This window comes from Pseudorca crassidens, chromosome 10, assembly GCF_039906515.1.
Source record: "Pseudorca crassidens isolate mPseCra1 chromosome 10, mPseCra1.hap1, whole genome shotgun sequence".
In the NCBI taxonomy this organism is placed as follows: Eukaryota; Metazoa; Chordata; class Mammalia; order Artiodactyla; family Delphinidae; genus Pseudorca; species Pseudorca crassidens.
The window spans coordinates 68,291,601-68,313,265 of NC_090305.1; the positions used below are offsets into that span (position 1 = coordinate 68,291,601).

A 21,665-nucleotide genomic window follows, 5' to 3' on the forward strand; every position below is an offset into this window, starting at 1 on the left:
GTTACCAATCACGTTGCCCCATCCCACCCCACCCCACCTCACCCTCCAGCAGCTGGAGCTGGGGCAGTCAGGGAAGGCTGGGCTGGCCAAAACTTGCTCCTCTTTCTCTTGCTAGAACCCCTGCCTGAAGAACCAGGGAAGGATACTGGATCCCTAACAGCCTCCACCAAGGCCACAGAGGCTGCTCGCTGAAATGACCCAGAATCAAAAGAAAAAAATTTCACACAATGCAAAAATTAGAAACAATATTTATTATTTCCTGTTAAAATAGGGTGCTCTCATGAGAAAAGAGTGTGCAAAAAGAGCCTTCCTACACCCTGGGCTTTCTCACTTATCCTAGCAAGCTGGGACTGTCGGTTCAAAATTCTCCTCCTCACCGTGTAGGAGGGAAAGCTCTCCACCTACTCCTGGAAATTAGGCTACTCTAGTTTTAATTTTGATTACTTGCATGCATTAAAAAAAAAAAAAAAACTGACTGTTAACAGGCTATCTATCCCTAGGCACATTTGCTCAGTCCACTTGGGCAGACAGATGTGGGCCTCAAGTCCACATTCCCATGTGCAGGCCAGGATTAGATGATACCCTGGAAATCTGGTGAGTGTTCCTGGCTAGGGATCAAAGAAGGCCCCAGTTCCTGGTCAGATGGCTGAAAACATGCATAGTGTCTCCAGTGAGAGGCTGAGGTTCCCTCTTTCTCAAGGAGTATTTTGGGTGTAGTAGGGCCAGTGATCAACTAGTAGACAGCATTCTGGCCACAGACAGTATCTGGTCTAGAAGCTACTTACTCCATCTCCAAATCCTCATGAGTTCCCTTAAATTGACTAGAGTGGATTCAAGTTGCAAAATGGCAAATTATACCAGGAAGAGGATGTCATTAAGACAATGGTCTCAACCATTGAGTCCGTGCACAGAGCTCACATCCCACCATGCCCCTCCCCTCACACTTCAGGACAGCCTAGTCCTGCCCACTGTTCCTCCTCGATGACAGCTTCCAGCATCCTGAAGCCTTGAGCAGCCTTCAGCCTCACAAGTTGGGCATGGCCCAATTAAGGAACTTCATGGCAACTTCAAAGCCAAGGAAACAGGCCTGAGAAGGGGTTGGAAGGAAGAGAAAAGCCAACAGGAGTTGTGACTATTCACAGAGACCCCAGCACTGTGCTTGACTGGCCCTGTCAGGACCAAAACCCCTTGCTAATCTCCCACCTCAGGTCACAGAATCAAGCTATGCTTTCTCATTCCTAAAAGGGAAAGAAAATGCATGTCCCCAAACTGCCCACTTCTGATGGTCAGGCCAGGAAATCAAAGCTCCTCACCTCAGAGGATCACAAAGGCAAATCTTCCTGACAGTTTCAGGAAAGGGAACAAATAAGGAGGCTCTGACTGAGGGTGGGATTTGGAAAAACTGAGCCTCCAATTCAATCCCAGAAGCAAGCAAAAGTCAGCCCACCTGCACCCTGCTCTGAGCCCCAAAGGGAAAGCACAGCCCCTGCCAGTCACTCACCGCATTGGCTGGGAAGGCTCGGATCATCACTGCATTGAACCCCTTATACAAGGATGTGATTCCTTCATTCCGGATCAGCTCCCTCAGCACATCTCTGAAGCCATTAGGATATTTCCCAGGAGGTGCTGTGGGCAGAAAGCAACTGTTAAGGCTTCAGGAAGCTTCCTGACCTGACCATGGTGACCTACATGGGGACAATATTGTAGTCAAGTCTTCCTGCAGGGCCACAGCACCAGCGAGAGGACACTTTGCAGGTCATCTGGGACCAGTCCACAGACAACACAGTTCACCTTGGGACAAACAAATACAAATGTCTGGATTACTGGTGCCAAGGGAGTGGAGAAGGGAATGAAGAATGAAACAGTCCTTCTGCTCATGTGAGGGAAGGAAGGTTGATTTGACTTCTTCTCTACTATTTTTCTTTTTTTGGGCCACGCTGCACGGCATGTGGGATCTTAGTTCCCTGACCAGGGACTGAACGTGTGCCCCCTGCAGTGGAAGCGAGGAGTCTTAACCACTGGACTGCCAGGGAAGTTCTTCTCTCACTTATTTTATGCTTAGGCTGACAAGAAAATGAGTCTAGGGGCTTCCCTGGTGGTGCAGTGGTTGGGAGTCCGCCTGCCGATGCAGGGGACATGGGTTCGTGCCCCGGTCCGGGAAGATCCCACATGCTGCGGAGCAGCTAGGCCCGTGAGCCATGGCCGCTGAGCCTGCGTGTCCGGAGCCTGTGCTCCACAACGGGAGAGGCCACAGCAGTGAGAGGCCCGCGTACTGCAAAAAAAAAAGAAAATGAGTCTAGCATTCCTAGAACACAAATGACTGCAAGGGAGAATGTTGGCCAGAGAGATGCTGAGTGCTACTGTGGAGATTGAGTATCCCTAGGGCCTTAAGAACTCTGTACCACAGGGGCAACCAGTTCTGGGACCCACTCCAACCCCATCTACCCTACTCTCCTTTACTAACCAGTCTGGAAGCGGGACTTGAGCACGTCTGGAGGGATTGCCACAGCCCAGTTGAAGATCCCTGCGATGCCCCCAGCCACCAGGATCCGAGGCACGCTGAGCTCGTTGACACTGCAGAATACCAAACAGCCCCAGTCAGACAAAGGCTGTGACAGTGGTGTTCAGACCATCCCTCCTGTGCAGACAGGGCAGCCACAGAGAGGGAGAAACTGGCTGGAGGGAGGAGGTCCAAGGCCAAAGCTCCTGTGACATGGTAGCTGCCACTCGTTGAAGGAGGTTTCATGCACTTGTTTCAAACACTTCCTCCACCGGGTGAGGCACAGGGTAAAGGGTATTAGTTTTAGCTGGGCCTCAGCAGCAACAATAGGGAAGTGGACATGGAGACAGAAGCAAGTCCCACTTCTGCCTTCAGATCCACTAACAGGAAATGGCAACCTACCCATGATTGGGCAAAGTGGCTTCTAAGTTCTTCTGTTCTCCTCACCTCTTTTCCTCTGGAGTTAAGATATTTTTCAGCCATTCATATGTCATGAAATACATCCCACTGGCTGGAACATCTGTTAGTGGCAATAAAGAGGTAAATTAAATGATATAAAAATTCTCGCAGATTTCCTGATCTTAGAAGGACCAAGCTTGGCTTTGGACCCTTGAAGGTTTCCTGAGAAGCTCCTCAGCAGCACTTCCTATTTGCAATCATCACTTTGCAGTGACCAGATGCTGCTCTGGGGCGAGCACTGGTGTGAGTGAGCACTAACATGCACGACATTATTTCATCTTCAAAGGCCCTCTGAGTGGTCCACACTAATATGCCCACTCCAAGCAGTTATAAACGAGCTAACATCTGGCCTTCCCCCAAGCTGTCATCTCAGGACAAGGGTTGAGCTGTCTCTGCCTCTTCTATTGCCACCCCAATAGGACATGCCTCTCAAGCCAAAAAGAGCTCCACTGCTCCTAAGTCATTCTTTCTTCCCACTCATCCCTCCAGTCACGATTTCCACTTGCTACTCCCCTCCGACTGCCAAGCTCATGATTTCCATCCTTGACGGCCAGCCTATCAGAAGGATGGAGGGTCCCCCCATCCTCATGTGTGTCCATGCTGGCCAGAGGTAAGATGGCCTAAAACCAGGACACACAGTGCCAGCCCTGTCAGAGCTGTGGCATGTATGCCAAGGCTCGTCGGGAGATCCAGGCAAGACCCTCTGTGGCAAATCACCTCAGATGGAGGGCCTCAAAGGTTACCTCGCATGAGGGTGAGCACAGTCCCCTTGTAGATGCCTCGGATCCCAGCCTCCTTGTATAGCTTCTTTACACAGTCCAAGGCACCAGTATACTTGGTCTCCCCTGAAGAAGCTTGAATCTGAGAGGGAGGAAAGAGTCATCAAGTCAGCAACAGCAACATCAAAGTCAACAAACCTAGCAGGTTACAGAAGATTACATAGTGAGTGTGGGAGTGGTCATTATGCATTAGACCAATGAAATAATATAACTATCATTGTCAAATCGATAGTTATTTAGAAGGTACAATATTGGTGGAAGTTACTATGAAATAAGGCTAGGTGAATATATGACAAAATATAAACAAATTGACTAGAAAAAAAAATCAACAGAGGAGATGGAAAATACGTTGAAAAATAAGTTCCCAAATACAAGAGCATTCCCGATAAAGCTAGTTGGAAAAATAAAAAATAAAAAAAGCTAGTTGGCAGTCTAGAAGGGAGGAGACAAATACTTCAGTCAATCACTTATTCCTCCAACAAATATCCATTGACTACTAAATCCACTCCAAGCTCTAACTGATCATGAAGCTTGGTTAAAAGAAGGTGAACTGGAAATTGTATTCAGAGCTCTAAATGCCTGGATAGAGGTCCTGTGTAGAGCCAGGGGAGGGCAAAGGAGAGGCCCCCTATCCTAGTCTCTGGGCTCCAGGGCCTAAGAGCCAAGAGCCTGAGGGCAGGCAGGAGGTATCCCACAAAAGATCTGAGAGAAAGACAGCCCCATGTAGGATCCACAGCAAGTACAGAGTCAAGAGGAATCCGAACACACAAGGGCATCAACCAAAGAGTAGTTAAAGCTGGAAAGAGAGTTCAGATTTAATAGTTCCAAGGAGAAATACTTACAAAATAAATATATAAATCCAATAAATTTTTGTACATACAAACAATAACTAGTTGAAAAATAATGGAAAAGAATCCCATTCTAATAGCAATAAAGAATTATACTCCAGGGCTTCCCTGGTGGCACAGTGGTTGAGAGTCCGCCTGCCGATGCAGGGGACACGGGTTCGTGCTCCGGTCTGGGAAGATCCCACATGCTGCGGAGCGGCTAGGCCCGAGAGCCATGGCCGCTGAGCCTGCGCGTCGGAGTCTGTGCTCCGCAACAGGAGAGGCCACAACAGTGAGAGGCCCGCGAACCGCAAAAAAAAAAATAAATAAATAAATAAATAAATAAAGTTTTCTTGAAGGGGCACCTGCACCTAATCCAGAACTCTCCATAATGCTAGAAATATGACAGTCCATGTTCATTGGTCTAATATTGCATATTTAGGTGAAATATTCCTTACTGTGCAACCTCTCGGTATTTTTTATTAGGTACCTAATAACTTCAATGAGTACAAGATAAATAATTGCGTGGACTCAAGAGTTTTAAAGGCTGTTTTTTAAAGTGAGTGCCTACCTTCATGAAATCTGCAATGTCTTAAACTAGCTCTTTTTATAGAGCTTGGCTTGTACTGGAGAAGAAATCAAGTCTATGAGATTCCCAAGAGCAAAAACGTGGCCTTGTTGATCATGATATCTCTAGCCCCTTGCCAGGAATATAGTAGGTATGACTAGAAATTTATTAGTTAAATTAAGGTAGAAAAATCAATTCATAGTCAACTTTCAAGTAGCAAAACTTGAATACGCTAGATAGTACACAATGTCTCCTAAACTGATTTACATGTCTAAACTCAAGTTAAGCATTCCTTTAAATACATTGATCTGTGTTCCTCTGATAAAGTTACAGAAATACTTCTTCCAGTTTCTGTTTTTCCAATGAAATCACAGGAGGTGTGACTTGTTTAAGGAATAAAGAATGTTCTTAGGAAAAGAAAAAAAAAGCAATAAAATATATGTGCATCAAGCAATAGGATTTGCATAAATAAAACTCTAAAACCTTTCCAAGGGACATAAAAGAAGAGGTAAATAAAAAGAGAGTCATAGTTCTGTTAGGAAAAGTTTTCAATCAGGAAGATGTCAATTTTTCTAAAAATAATAAATTTAAGACAATGTCAACTGAGTATCAATGTTTTTTTTTTTTTTAAATATAACTTCCCCAGATGATCCCAGCACATGTGAGCCTGGTGTATCTGAGGAATGGCACAGAGGCCCACGTTATCAGAGGATGTTGGAGCTGACTCACAGTGACCTGGGGGGCCAAAGAGGACTGGGCATGGAATTGACATATTAACAGAATTTTCTCACTTATGTGTGGTATAGACTGTAAGCAGGGAAACAAGTGAGGAGGCCCTCACAGTCATCCAGGCCAGTGCTGAAGGTGACCTGGAGCAATGTAGTTGCAATGGAGGTGATGGGACAGGATAGATTTGTGATATTTTGAAAGCCAGCTTAACTGTTCAACAAATAGGATATGTACAGTGAGATAAAGTGTACAATCTAGGAGAACTCCTGGGTTTTAGGGCTGAACAACTAGATAGATGGTATTGCCACCAACCGAGCTACAGAAGGTTGTAGATAAAGCAGGTATTGAGGAAGACCAGGAGTTCAGTTTTGCACATGGTGACTCTGAGGTGCCTACTAGCATCCAACGGAAATGTTGGATAAACTAGTCCAGAGTTCAGGAAAAGTCTGAGTTGGAGACATAAACTGGAAAATCATTATTATACAGATGGTGTCTAAAACTCATGAGACAAGAAGAAATCATCAACAAGATGAGTGTAATATGACTGAGCCTTGTGCACATGAACATTAAAAGATTGAGAAGATGAGGATAAACCAACAACGGACATAGAAAAGGAGCAGCCAAGTAGGTAGGAGGAAAGTCAGGAGAGAAGCCAAGTGAAGATAGATCTTCAAGGAAGATGGGGGACCAGCTGAGTCCAATTCTGTTTATGGATCAAGATGGATCAATGTCCAGGCCCAAGAACTGAACATTGGATTTAGTGTAAAAGTCACTGGTGGGACATCTCTGGTGGTCCAGTGGTTAAGAATCTGCCTTCCAGTGCAGGGGACGTGGGTTCGATCCCTGGTTGGGGAACTAAGATCCCACATGCCACGGGGCAACTAAGGCCACCTGCTGCAACTAGAAAGAAGCCCATGTGCCATAACAAAGAGCCCGCACACTGCAACTAAGACCCGACGCAGCCAAAAATAAATTAATTAAAAAATTTTTTAAAAAAAGGTCACTGGTGATCTTGACAAAAGTACTTTTGTTGGAGTTGTGAGGCAAAAGCCAGTCTGATATGCGTTTGACAATTAGAGAAGGGGGACTAGAGACAAAGAGTAGGAAAAAAACAGAAAACTTTTTCAAAGAATTTTGATGTAAAGGGGAGCAAAGACAGGAAGCACAGAAATAGATGTGGAAGGTAAAATAGAGAGAAGTTTGTATTTTTAAGGTGAAAATACAAGAATATTTACGCTATTGCTGAAGAGAACAATCCATTGGAGAGCAAAAACTGATGTTCAAGGAGAGAGAAAGAAGAATTGTTGAAGCAAGGTCTCTGGATGGGCAAGAGGGGATAGGATGTGGGGTCAAACAGAAGCATGGGCCATTCGTGGTGGAAACAGCCAGGCAGCCACAGATGTAGTTAGATGCCAGTGAGTGAGTGGAGGCAGTGGAGGGCATCTGGTAAAGTCCTCCTCTGGTGGTTTCAGTTTTCTCAGTGAAGTAGAAAGCCAGGGGACTTCCCTGGTGGTGCAGTGGTTAAGAATCCACCTGCCAATGCAGGGGAAATGGGTTCGAGCCCTGGTCCGGGAAGATCCCACATGCCGTGGAGCAACTAAGCCTGTGCGCCACAACTACTGAGCGTGCGCTCTAGAGCCCATGAGCCACAACTACTGAGCCCGCATGCCACAACTACTGAAGCCCGCACACCTAGAGCCCATGCTCTGCAACAAGAGAAGCCACCGCAATGAGAAGCCTGCGCACTGCAACGAAGAGTAGCCCCCACTTGCCGCAACTAGAGAAAGCCCGTGCACAGCAACGAAGACTCAACGCAGCCAAAAATAAATAAATTAATTAATAATAATAATTTTAAAAAGCCAGGTCATCTCCTGAGAGTGTAGGGGTTTGAGAAGAGAAGAGAGTCACAAAGTAGTAACCCAGCAGAGTGGAGGAGTACAAGGGAAGAATATGGATGGGGACTGTCTCATCTAGGAGCAGAAAAGGACTTCAGGCATAAAAGAGATGGAAGAAGCCATGATGGAAAAGACTAAGGGACAAGGCTACTGAAAACAAACAGTCCCTAACTCAAAATCAATATACAGACGTCTAGGAAGCATTTTCCCAATCCTCCTGCTAAGTACAACAAAAAACTCTAGACATTATTTGTTTTTAAAAAATATAAGAGGACTCTGAAAGTTTGGAGAGAAGAAGCAGACTGGCTAGGGACCTTGGGACTTAAGCAATGACATAGTGGTGAGTCCCCTGGATTTTTTTTTTTTTTTTTTTTTTGTGGTACGCGGGCCTCTCACTGTTGTGGCCTCTCCCGTTGTGGAGCACAGGCTCCGGATGCGCAGGCTCAGCGGCCATGGCTCACGGGCCCAGCGAGTCCACAGAATGTGGGATCTTCCTGGACTGGGGCACGAACCCGTGTCCCCTGCATCGGCAGGCAGTCTCTCAACCACTGCGCCACCAGGGAAGCCCCCTGGATTTTCTTTTTTGATGTATCTCGGACTTAAAGCAGAAGAAACTGGCAATCCAGGAATACCAAGAAGCACAGATCAAAAAGAAGCCTCAACAAAAGCCTGCATTCTCTAGACAAAGGACCAGAAAAGGAACAGCCTAGAAAGACAGAAAATCTTTAGACAAAAAACACTCTACTCCAGCCATACACCATAGAAAAAACTGTGGCCTCACCCTCTTCCACACCAGCAAAGACCCTGTGGGGAGCCCAGACTTCCACCTTCGCAGGGCTGTAACAAGGTACCCAATATGCTACCTGGGTGGAGTCAGAAAAGGCCAAGTACAGAATAAGGACTTTCATCCCTGAGAGCCTGTAATCATCACCCTCCTGTCCTGTGGTGTCAGTAGAGACACTGGAACTCCCACATCCACCCAGCAGTAAAAAGAAGTGCCCCACCCTCAAGTGTCAACAGAGGTCGAGTGGGTCACCTAGACTTCCACTTCCACTTGGCAGTAATGAGGCAGCATCCCTCCCTTCCTACTGGAGTGGTGTCAAAGAAAGCCAACTAAAATGGAAAGATTAAATAGGATCCAGAATCTCAATAAAGTATGCAAATATCCGGGTTCCAATTGGAAATCACACATGTCCAAACCCAGGAAGATCTCAAACTGAAAGAAAAAAGAAGCAATAGATGCCAATACCAAGATGACAGAGATGTTAGAATTATCTGACAAAGATTTTAAACCAGCCATTGTAAAAATCCTTCAACGAGTAATTATTAATATGCTTGAAACAGATTAAAAAAATTAGAAAGCCACAGCAAATAAATAAAATATCAGCACAGAAACAGAAGATATAAGGAAGAACCAAGTGGAAGTTTTAGAATTGAAAAACACAACCGAGGGCTTCCCTGGTGGCACAGTGGTTGAGAGTCCGCCTGCCGATGCAGGGGACACGGGTTCATGCCCCGGTCCGGGAAGATCCCACATGCCGCAGAGCGGCTAGGCCCGTGAGCCATGGCCGCTGAGCCTGCGAGTCCGGAGCCTGTGCTCCGCAACAGGAGAGGCCACAACAGTGAGAGGCCCGCGTACTGCAATAAAAAAAAAAGAAAAATACAACCAAAATAAAAAGCTCAGTGGGGACTTCCCTGGTGGTGCAGTGGTTAAGAATCCGCCTGCCAATGCAGGGGACACAGGTTCAAGCCCTGGTCCGGGAAGATCCCACATGCTGCACAGCAACTAAGCCCATGTGCCACAACTACTGAGCCTGCGCTCTAGAGCCCATGAGCCACAACTACTGAGCTCACATGCCACAACTACTGAAGCCCGTGTGCCTAAAGCCCAAGCTCCGCAACAAGAGAAACCACTGCAACGAGAATCCCGCATGAAGAGTAGCCCCCCATTGACGAAACTAGAGAAAGCCCACATGCAGCAACGAAGACCCAACGCAATGAAAGAAAGAAAAGAAAGAAAGAAAGAAAGAAAGAGAGAAAGAAAGAGAGAAAGAAAGAGAGAAAGAAAGAAAGAAAGAAAGGGAAAAGAACTGTAATCCCAGAACCCTACGTCAAGTGAAAATATTCTTCAGGAATAAAGGGGAAATGAGGCATTCTTAGATGAAGGAAAACTGAGAGACTTTGTCATTCACTGACCTTCCCCAAAAGAATGGCTAAAGGAAGTTCTTTAAATAGAAAAGAAACTCTAAAAGAAGGAACCCTGGAACACCAGGAAGGAAGAAAGAACATAGTAAGCAAAAATATGGGATATTATATAATGGTAATGTGAGGGACATTACATAGTGATAAAAGGGCCCATCCACTAAGAAGACATAGCAATCCTAAATGTGTATACATTATACAAAAAAGCTGCAAACTATGTGAAGCAAAACTGATAGAACTGAAAGAAGAAACAAACAAACTCACAATTACAGTTGGAGATTTCAAATTCCTCCATCAACGAATAGGTAGAACAACTAGACAGAAAATCATCAAGGATAGAGAAGAACTCAACAACACCATCAACCAACAGGATATAATCGACATTTATAGATTACTCCACCAAATGACAGCAGAACACACACTCTTTTCAAATGCCCATGGAACATGGACCAGGATAAACCATATCCAAGGCCATAAACCTCAAAAAATTTAAAAGAATGTAAATAATACAGAATATGTTTTCCAATCACAATGGACTCAAACTAGAAATCAATAATCTCCAACACTTGAAAACTGAACAACACTCTCCTAAGTAATTAAAAAAGGAAGTCTCAAAGGAAATTAGAAAACACACTGAACTGGGACTCCCCTGGTGGTCCAGTGGCTAAGACTCCATGCTCTCAATACAGGGGGCCTGGGTTCGACCCCTAGTCAGGGAACTAGATCCCACATGCCACAACTAAAAGTTTTCATGCCACAACTAAAACGTCCTGCATGCTGCAACTAAGACCCGACACAGAAAGAAAGAAAGAAAGAAAGGAAGGAAGGGAGGGAGGGAGGGAGGGAGGGAGGAAGGAAGGAAGGAAGGAAGGAAGGAAGGAAGAAAACACACTGAACTGACTGAAAATTAAAATATGTTGAAGTTTGTGGGACACAGCTAAAGCAGGGCTGAGAGGAAACTTTATAGCACTGACTGTGTATGTTAGAAAAGAGGAAAAGCCTCAAAACAATAATCTAAGCTTGCACCTCAAACACCTAAAAAAAGAAAAGAAAGAAAAGCAAACAAAACCCAAAACAAGCAAAAGGAAGGAAATAATTTAAAAAAAAAGCAGAAACCAATGAAATTGAAAACAGAAAAACAATAAAGAAAATCAATGAGGTGAGTTCCCTGGTGGTCTAGTGGTTAGGATTCTGGGCTTTCACTGCTGTGGCCTGGATTCAGGGAACTGAGATCCCGCAAGCCACGTGGCATGGCCAAAAAAAAAAAAAAAGAAAGAAAAATCTTTTTTGAAAAGATCAATAAAACTGACAAACCTCAAGTGAGGCTGACAAAGAAAAAAAAGAGAGAAGTCACAAATTATTGTTTTTTTATTAATTAATTAATTTATTTATTTTTGGCTGTGTTGGGTATTCGCTGCTGCATGCAGGCTTTCTCTAGTTGTGGCAAGCGGGGGCTACTCTTCGTTGTGGTGTGCAGGCTTCTCATTGCACTGGCTTCTCTTGTTGAGGAGCACAGGCTCTAGGCACGAGGGCTGCAGTAGTTGTGGCTCACGGCTCTAGAGTGCAGGCTCAGTAGTTGGGGCACATGGGCTTAGTTGCTCCGTGACATATGGGATCTTCCCGGACCAGGGCTCAAACCCGTTTCCCCTGCATGAGCAGGTGGATTCTTAACCACTGTGCCACCAGGGAAGCCCTACAAATTATTAATACCAGGAATAAAACAGAAGATAACACCACAGAATCTGCCAATGTATAAAGGACAATAAGGGAATACTACAAACAACTTTACACACACACATTTGACAACTTAGATAAAAAAAACAAAACCAAAAACTACCACAGGGACTCCCCTGGTGGCGCAGTGGATAAGACTCCGTGCTCCCAGTGTAGGAGGCCCAGGTTCGATCCCTGGTCAGGGAACCAGATCCTATATGCAACCGCAACTAAGAGTTCACATGCCACAACTAAGGAGCTGGCAAGCCACAACTAAGGAGCCCGCCTGCCGCAACTAAGAACTGGCACAACCAAATAAATAAAATATAAAAAAAAAAACTACCACAATTTTCCCAATATGAAATAAGTAATTTGAATAGCCCTGTAACTAGTAAGAAAATTGAATTCATAATTTAATAATTCCTCCCCCAAAATCTCCAAGCCTATATGGTTTCACTATAAAATTCTACCAAATGTTTACAGGAAAATTAACACCAATTCTACATAATCCCTCTCAGAAAATAGAAGAGGGAACAATTCCCAATGCATTTTATGAAGACAGCATTATTCTGATACCAAAACCAGACAGAGACAAGACAGAAAAATAACTGACAGACTAGTATCTCTCATGACTATAGATGCAAAAATACTTAACAAAATATAAGAAAATAGAACTCAGCAGTATATAAAAAGAATTATAAACTATGACCAAGTTGGGGGGTTTATTCCAGCAATTCAAAATTGGTTCAGGATTCAAACACCAATTGATGTAATTCACCGTATAAGAGGTTAAAGGAGAAAAATCACATGATCACATTAATAAATGAAGAAAAAGAATTTGACACAAGTCAATATCCATTTATGAGAAAACTCTCAGAAAAAGAGGAATAGAAGGTAACTTTCTCAACTTGATAAAGAGCATCTATCAAAAAAACTACATCTGGGACCTCCCTGGTGGTCCAGTGGTTAAGACTCCGCACTTCCACTGCAGGGGACACTGTGTTCCATCCCTGTTCGGGGAACTAAGATCCTGCATGCAGCGTGGTGCGGCCAAAAAAACTAAACAAACAAACAAAAAACTACACTTAACATCATATTTAACAGTGAAATAGTGAACACTTCCCCATGAGATTGGGAACAAGGTAAAAATATCTACTCTCATCACTCTTATTCAACACAGTACTGGAAATTCTAGCCAGTGAAATAAGGAAATAAAAGGTAAATAGATTAGAAATGAAGAAATAAAACTGTCCCTATTTGCAAATAACATGATTATCTACATAGGAAATCCCAAGAAATCTACCAAAAAAAATCCTAGAATTAATAAGGGCATTCAGGAAGGTTCACATGATACAAGATTAACATACAAAAATTTATTATATTTCTACAAACTAGCAATGAAAATGTAGACAACAAAATTAAAATTATAATACCATTTACAATGCCATTTTACAAAGTCAAATTAAGAGAGAAGCACTTAGGTATATAAGAAAACACATTAAGAGCTTATATGCTGAAAACTACACAATGCTGATGAAAGAAATTAAAGTTCTAAATAAATGGAGAGATATAACATGTCCATGTATTGGAAGACTCAAAATAATGTGTTAATTCTACCCAAATTGACCTATAGGTTTAACATAATCTCAGCAAGATTTTTCTCAATTTTCTAAATTACCCTAAAATTTACATAGAAATATTGGGTTGGCCAAAAAGTTTTCTGTAAGATGTTATGGAAAAACCCGAGTGAACTTTTTGGCCAACCCAATACAAAGGAATTAGAATAGCTAGAACAATTTTTTTTCATTAATTAATTAATTAATTTATTTTTGGCTGTGTTGGGTCTTCATTGCTACACGCGGGCTTTCTCCAGTTGCGGCAAGCGGGAGCTACTCTTCGTTGCGGTGCGTGGGGCTTCTCATTGCGGTGGCTTCTCCTGTTGTGAAGCAGCACAGGCTTCAGTAGTTGTGGCACACGAGTTCAGTAGTTGTGGTTCTCAGGCTCTAGAGCAGAGGCTGAGCAGTTGTGGTGCATGGGCTTAGTTGCTCTGAGGCATGTGAGATCTTCCCGGACCAGGGCTCGAACCCGTGTCCCCTGTTTTGGCAGGCGGATTCTTAACCACTGCACCACCAGGGAAGTCCCCATTTTTTTTTTAAAGAATAAAGTGGGAGGCATCAGTCTAGTCAATTTCAAGACTTAGTATATGGCTATACTAATCAAGACTGTGTAGTATTCGTGAAGGGACAGAAGCATAAATCAATGGAAGAAACTAGAGTACCCAGAAGTAGACCCACACAAATATGCCCAACTGATTTTTAACAAAGATGCAAACACAATTCAGTGGAAGAAAGATAAGTCTCTTAAGCAAATGGTATGGTGCAATTGGACAGCCCTAGGGAAAAGAAAAAAAAAAGAACTCTGACCTAATTTTCATACATAATACAAATATTAACTCAAAATGGAGTCACAGACTTAAATGTAAAAGGTAAACTATAGATAAAACTTTTGGAAAAAACATATTAGAAAATCTTTGGGATTGCAGGCTAGGTAAAGAGTTCTTAAGACCTGATGCCCCAAACACCCAAAACCCAATCCATAAAAGAAAAATTAACAAACTGGACTTCATCAAAATTTAAAATGTTTGCTCAAAAGACTCTGTTGAGAGGATGAAAAGACAAACTATAGACTAGGAGAAAATATTTGCAAACCACATATCTGACAAAGCACTAGTATCTAGAATAAAGGACTCTCAAAACTCAATAATAAAAAACCAAATGGGCTTCCCTGGTGGCGCAGTGGTTGAGAGTCCGCCTGCCGATGCAGGGGACACGGGTTCGTGCCCCGGTCCGGGAAGATCCCACATGCTGCGGAGCAGCTGGGCCTGTGAGCCATGGCCGTTGAGCCTGCACGTCTGGAGTCTGTGCTCCACAAAAGGGAGAGGCCACAACAGTGAGAGGCCCACATACCACAAAACAAACAAACAAACAAACAAATAATCCAATTAGAAATGGGCAAAACACGTGAACAAACATTTCACCAAACAGGATATACATATAGCAAATAAGCACAGGAAAGGATGTTCAACATCCTCAGCTATTAGGCAAATACAAATTAAATGAGATATCACTACACACCTATCAGAATGGCTAAAATTAAGAACAGTGACAACACCAAATGTTGGTGAGGATGCAGAGAAACTGGATCACTCATATATTGCTGGTGGAAATGTAAAATGATATAGCTACTCTGAAAAAACTGTTTGGTAGTTTCTTTAAAAACTAACACACATGGGACTTCCCTGGAGATCCAGTGGTTAAGACTCCACGCTTCCACTTCAGGGTACACAGGTTTGATCCCTGATGGGGGAACTAAGATTCCACATGCTGGTGCGGTGTGGCCAAAAAAACCCAAAGAAACCCCCACTAAACATGCAACTACCACATGACTCAGCAATTATACTCCTGGGCATTTATCCCAGAGAAATGAAGACTGATTTTCTCAGAAAAACCTCTGTACATGAATGTTTATAGCTTCTTTATTTATAATAGCCAAAAACTGAAAAAAAGATGTCCTTCAATGGATGAAAAGTTAAACATATTTCTAGTACATCCACACCATGGACTACTAAAAAGGAATGAACTATTCATATAAGCAACAATCTGTATGAATCTCCAGAAAATTAGGTTGAGTTGAAAAAGCCAATCTGAAAAGTTTACATACTGTATAGTTCCATTTATATAAGTCTTGAAATTACAGGCTTATAGAATTCAGATTAGTGGTTGCTGGGGTGGTTAAGGACTGGAGTGGGGTACGAGAAGTGAATGTGGCTATTAAAGGGCTACATGAAGGATCCTTGGCATGTTGGAATTGTTCTGTATCTTGACTGTAACAATGTCAATATTCTGGTTGCGATATTGTACTATAATTTTACAATATATTACCTCTGTGGAAGAACTGAGTAAAGGGTACATGGGATCCTTTTGTTTTATTTATTTCTTTATTTCCCTTTGTATTACTTCTTACAACTGTATGTGAATCTATAAGTATCTCAAAATAAAATATTTAATTTAAAAAATGCACAAAATTAAATGACAAATGCAAAGCATGATAAAGACTTGCCAAATATGATAAGAAATTAATAACCTTAATATGTCCAAAGGTTTTAGGGGTAGGGGAGTGACAGGCACAAACTATTGGGTGTAAGACAGGCTACAAGGATGTATTGTACAACTTGGGGAATACAGCCAATATTTTGTAATAACTGTAAATGGAGTATAACCTTTAAAAATTGTATAAAAATTTTAAAAAATAATAAATTGGGGACTTCCCTGGTGGCACAGGGGTTAAGAATCCGCCTGCCAATGCAGGGGACACGGGTTCGATCCCTGAACCGGTAAGATCCCACATGCTGCAGAGCAACTAAGCCCATGCGCCACAATTACTGAGCCTGCGCTCTAGAGCTCGCATGCCATAATTACTGAGCCCGTGTTCTGCAACTACTGAAGCCCACGCGCCTAGAGCCTGTGCTCTGCAACAAGAGAAGCCACCACAATGAGAAGCCCGTGCACCGCAACAGAGTAGCCCCTGCTCGCGGCAACTAGAGAGAGCCTGCGCTGCAATGAAGACCCAACACAGCCAAAAATAAATAAATAAAACAAAATAATAAATTCAAACATGTCCAAAGCTTTTATAAGTCAATAGAAAAACAAACAAATGAGCAAAGAACACAAATAGGTATTTCACAAAGGAAAAATACAAACAGCTAATATGCATCAAAAAAATTAACCCCACCGACAATTAAAAGCAAGAAAAATCAAAACAATGCAAATTTTTCACTCATCAGACTAGCAGAGATTGTAAATTAGATGCCACAGAATCTGCTGGGAAGTAAGAGCTCTTATACTTTTGACAGGAATAGAAAATGACAGACTTATAGGAGGGCCATTTAGTAAAATGCATTAAAAACCTTTTTAACCTTAAAAAAAAAAGTACCTACCTTTAATCATACTAATTTCAAGTCTAGACATTTATCCTAAGAAAATAATCAGGAACACATGCAGAGACTTATTTACAGAGATCTTCACTATGGCATATAATTTGTCATGTCCCCAGATAAGGTATTATTGGGTAAATGACAGCCATGTATTGAAATAAAATACAGAAAATGACGCTTGAGGAAAAAAATCACAAAAATATTACGACATATCAAATGAAAAAAACTGGTTACAAAACTATTGTAATATGTGACCCCAATTTTATTTCAAAAGATAACTTTTTTTAATACAAGTTTACCAAAAAGACTAGAAGAATTCACACAGAAAGCATAACAGTGGGGTGGTATCATGGGTGATAAATACATTGTTTTCTGTGTGCTTCTCTGCATTACCAAAATTTTTCTAGTAAAGACTGTGTGTTAAATTGCTTCAGCCATTAGAAGAAAAAAGCAGTAACACGTTTTTAAAAAGGAGCCCTGTGTGGTAAGGCAGGCAGTCAGTTCACACCCTTGGCCTGGGAACAAGCCAGACACTTTAAGGGCACTGAGCCTTTGGGCAAATGGCAGAGACCTAACATGTTAGGCAGGAGCAGCCTCCCTTCCACCTCTGATGAGACACGACTCACCTTTCAGAGTTCCTGAAGTAGCTGCTAATTAGGGTGGATAAGTCTGAGCTCACCCGTCACAGGTGTGACATTTGATTTGTTGCACTGTCCTGGTTCTTGATTCTACTACGATTCCTTCCATGTTCCTGAAAACCTTGAAACTGTTTTGCACACCTGACCTGAAGTCTTTATAAAGGGTGAAAGGACATAAACATCCACACAAAATTGTATACCCAATGGAAAAAGCTAGCCACCTCCCACCTCCCCGCAAATCATATCCCCCCCACCCCAGATCACACCCTCACCTGTAACAAGCACTTGATCCGTTCTCCAGGAGTCATAATTCCCGTGGTGAATACACCAGATAACATCCCAGCTGCAAATAGTTGGGGGTAGCTATATTGAAAAAAAAACAAGAGGCAAGAACCTGTGACTAACCACCCAGAACAGAGGCAATCCCAGCAAAGAGGACTTTGAAAGAAAAAATAAGTACTTGGACTGGGCAGAAGTCCAGAACAAATAAAGCATATTTCACACAAAACCCAAGGTCTAGGTATATTCTGACATCAAATTTCCCAAGGCAGGGGTCTCAGTGCCAAGAGCAATATTGAGCTTGGTCACGAGGCCCACATGCACACTCAGATGGCCTCACCCATGGGAGAAGTTTCCTCCCCGGCCTGCCATGCACAGTGACTATGGACGAGTTTCCTGGCCTCTCTGAGCCTTGATCTGTAAAGTTCAGGGTTGTTGTGGAAAAAAGCCTCTAACCCAGAATGCAGACCTCAATCAACCCCAGTTCCCCTCCAATCTCGCCTCCTCTGGATCACCAAGGGCCTGAGAACATTTTAAGCCAAGATTCACAAAGGACGGTGTCAAGGCCGGAGGAATGGCTGTGGCCACTTGCACAGGCTAAGGGGGCCAGCCAGGCCAGTTGTGAGGAATGTGCTGTAAGATGCTGGGAAGGGCCCAGTCAGGGATGGTACCCACAGACATGATGGGTCCTGTGGCCTTCCATGCAGGGAATAGTCCCCCAGTGGCCAGAGATATGGATCCTCACCATGGCCCTCACAGAATGAACCACATTGAATATTTGGTGGAATTGGAGGCTCCTGGTGTCACGGCCTGTCCCACCTCTGGCATCTCCTTTTCTTTCTAAGATTAGCTATACCAGACTGGTCTGGAGGCAGTGGAGTACAGAGCTACAATTAGCATTTCAATAGTGTCCCCACAATTTAGCAAATGTTGTTGAAAAACTTCACTTTCTTGCCTGGGCCGCAGGCCCCTCCTAACCCCAAGCCTCTGATAGCTGAGCCTTCAGGCCTGTCCCACACTACAAGGAGCCCAAAACCCAGAGAACAGATGTCAGATGGGGAAAGGGAGACATCCACTTCGGGTCTTTCCTTCCAGGGCACCAGTCTCAATGGTCCTGTTTTTTCCAGGCACTCACACAACTACCTCAGGCATGCAAGCCCAGCACACAAGCTGACTGTTCAACAGTCAGGAGACTTGCTTTCATGCATGGCCTCCTTTACAGTCTCAGTTCACACTGCTGTCCCCAAGAGGAGTCCTCTCAGCAACAAAACTTCCCCTCATGAGACCAACATCTGTTCTTCCATGTATGCCCAGACCTTAGGCTGGACATACCTCCATCTCCCGGGACTGAGGACTTTCCTCTGAACAGGGTCTATGTGTGCACAGGGTACCATGCAGACACCCTACATGGGTGGCCCATTCTGCCACCCTTCACCCCCACATGAGGGAAGCATCTGTGAGTGCTGGACCCAAGGTCCTGGTAATGTTCCTTTCCATACTGTCCCCAAACACTACTGCAGGGAGGGGAAGGTGGCAGGGTTGACATTCAGGATTCAGAGCACGGCAGGATTATGGGGGCAGGAACCTGAGTGTCTCAACCTTTGCTTAAGCAGGAAGGGTGCTTCTCTGAGGACTGACACCATAATATAGGGAATACAACCTACAGGCTGAAGTACTAGCAGTGACCCCACGGGGGTTCTTGTAAATGGCCCTTGTGAGCTGGCACATGAGCTAAAAGACCAGGTGCTCAAAGAGGACATGTGTCCATAGGACATTTGGACTACCAACAGTCAAACACAGTTTCAAAAGGAAGCCCCACACACCCACATTTGGGGCCACCTGTGGCTTTTTATAGAAGCTGGTCACATTCAGAGGGTCACAAGGACTCCAAAAATAGAGTTTCACATTATGAGCATTTCTATCTATGTCCAGACCCTTACTCAGCCTGCTGTGGCCTGAAGTAGTGACAGAAGACAACCACATGGCACCCTGGGCTGCCTCCCTTGAGCTCCCAATCCCAAGTCTAGCCAGGGTCCTGTGCTGCCTGCAGCCCCTCCCAGGAGTTGTCAGCCTGCACGGCTCAGACTGAGTGTGCCTTGTCATCCCATGTTTCAACTCAGAATTCCCCTGCATCCCAAGAAGCCTGTTTTCATTAACTACTTTGTAAATTCTGAACTATAATTCTGCCTCATCTGCCTCTTCACACCCAAATCTAACTTAAAGTTTACTGAAAGGAAATATACTAATTTATTTCACTTTAACAGAGAAACCAGGGACTTCCCTGGTGCCGCAGTGGTTAAGAATCCGTCTGCCAATGCAGGGGGCACGGGTTCAAGCCCTGGTCCGGGAAGATCCCACATGCTGCGGAACAACTAAGCCCGTGCACCACAACTACTGAGCCTGCACTCTAGAGCCCGTAAGCCACAACTACTGAACCTGCATGCCACAACTACTGAAGCCTGCACACCACAACTACTGAGCCCACGCACCTAGAGCCCGTGCTCCACAACAAGAGAAGTCCCTGCAATGAGAAGCCCGTGCACTGCAAAGAAGAGTAGCCCCCGCTTGCCACAACTAGAGAAAGCCCGTGCACAGCAACAAAGACCCAATGCAGCCAAATTAATTAATTAAATTTTTTAAAAACCCAGAGAAACCAATATCTGAAATAATTATGTTATTAAAATGAAGGGCTTCCCTGGTGGTGCAGTGGTTAGGAATCCGCCTGACAATGCAGGGAACACAGGTTCGAGCCCTGGTCCGGGAGGATCCCACATGCCACGGAGCGGCTAGGCCCGTGTGCCACAACTACTGAGCCTGCACTCTAGAGCCCAAGAGCCACAACCACTGAGCCCGTGTGCCACAACTACTGAAGCCTGCATGCCTAGAGCCCGTGCTCCGCAAAAATAGAAGCCACTGCAATGAGAAGCCCACACACCACAATGAAGAGTGGCCCCCTCTCACCGCAACTAGAGGAAGCCTGCGTGAAGCAGCGAAGACCCAATGTAGCCAAAAATAAGTAAGTAAATAATTAAAAAAAAAAAAAAGAAGTAAAACAAAAGTTGGAACCTTCCCTTCTCCCAACCAGGTGATGGGAAACAAGGCTGCTGCTGTCATTACTGCAGCACCAGGTACCTTCATGGCACTTTACACACATTTTAGCATTCAGACCTCCCAATGCTGTGGAGTTAAGCGATACTACCTCACAGAAGAAATTATGACAACCTAATAAGGGGGTGGGGGAGGGATCTGAGTTTTTCTTTTTCCCTTTCGGTTCACAGGGCAAAGGAAAACTCAAGTACCTCCCTCACGTGAAGCAACCAGGAGCTAGCCCTGGGGACCCAGAAGGACAGTCACTGCCTGTCAGCCAAGGTTCTTTCCCTTAACCTGTATCACACCACCAGGCAGAACAGCATTGAGTCCTCCAGGCTTGTAAGTACTCACCTGAGCACATCCTCTGGGTGTTTTTGTTGCAGTTTCTTCCCCAAACCAAACCCAAAGAAGCACACGGCAAACATGGGGGTGACCCCAATGATGGGGGCGGCCATGCCCCGATATAGACCCATGATGCCCTGCAAGGAATCACAGAAGTGGAAGCTGTTTACAGACACAGCTAACTTTTACATCACTGAAACAGGGAAGCAGTGTGTCCTCTGACCTGTGGCCTCCTTCCCTCACCTCCCCTCCAAGCAAGGAGAGCTTTTAAAAGGAAGAATACTCCCACATTTATCACAAATAGTTGTCTTCTTATACACTGCTGGAGAAACTGAACACAGCTCCTATTCTGGAAGGCAATCTGGAAATATGTAGCTTACACTTTCATCAGAAAATTCTCTGTCTAGAAATGTATTCTAAGGAAATACTCAGATATAGAAAAGAATGACATCAGGAATTTATTAAGTAGCAAAATTCTGGAATGAACCTAAAAATTCTCAAATAGGAGATTGAGACACATTATGGGAATTCCATAAACTGACTATCACATAGCCATAAAAATCACATTGTAACATGAGAAGAGACTACTAAGTGAAAAAAAAGCAGGCTACAGGGACTTCCCTGGTGGTGCAGTGGTTAAGAATCTGCCTA

The 21,665-nt window shown here is 44.0% G+C and overlaps 1 protein-coding gene across 1 annotated transcript in view; it reads right to left on the reverse strand.

The window, feature by feature from the left end:
• Positions 1-231: 231 nt before the first annotated feature.
• Positions 232-21,665, reverse strand: part of SLC25A20 (solute carrier family 25 member 20) — a 32,045-nt gene continuing 10,611 nt past the window's right edge. Inside the window, exons 3-9 of the mRNA XM_067754340.1 lie at positions 21,024-21,151; positions 17,576-17,666; positions 3,703-3,820; positions 2,948-3,020; positions 2,465-2,574; positions 1,502-1,626; positions 232-1,087 (exon numbers count right to left, since the gene is read on the reverse strand). Coding sequence (XP_067610441.1) covers positions 1,025-1,087; positions 1,502-1,626; positions 2,465-2,574; positions 2,948-3,020; positions 3,703-3,820; positions 17,576-17,666; positions 21,024-21,151 — 708 coding nt within the window. The 3' untranslated portion in view covers positions 232-1,024. The remainder of the gene's footprint in view (positions 1,088-1,501; positions 1,627-2,464; positions 2,575-2,947; positions 3,021-3,702; positions 3,821-17,575; positions 17,667-21,023; positions 21,152-21,665) is intronic.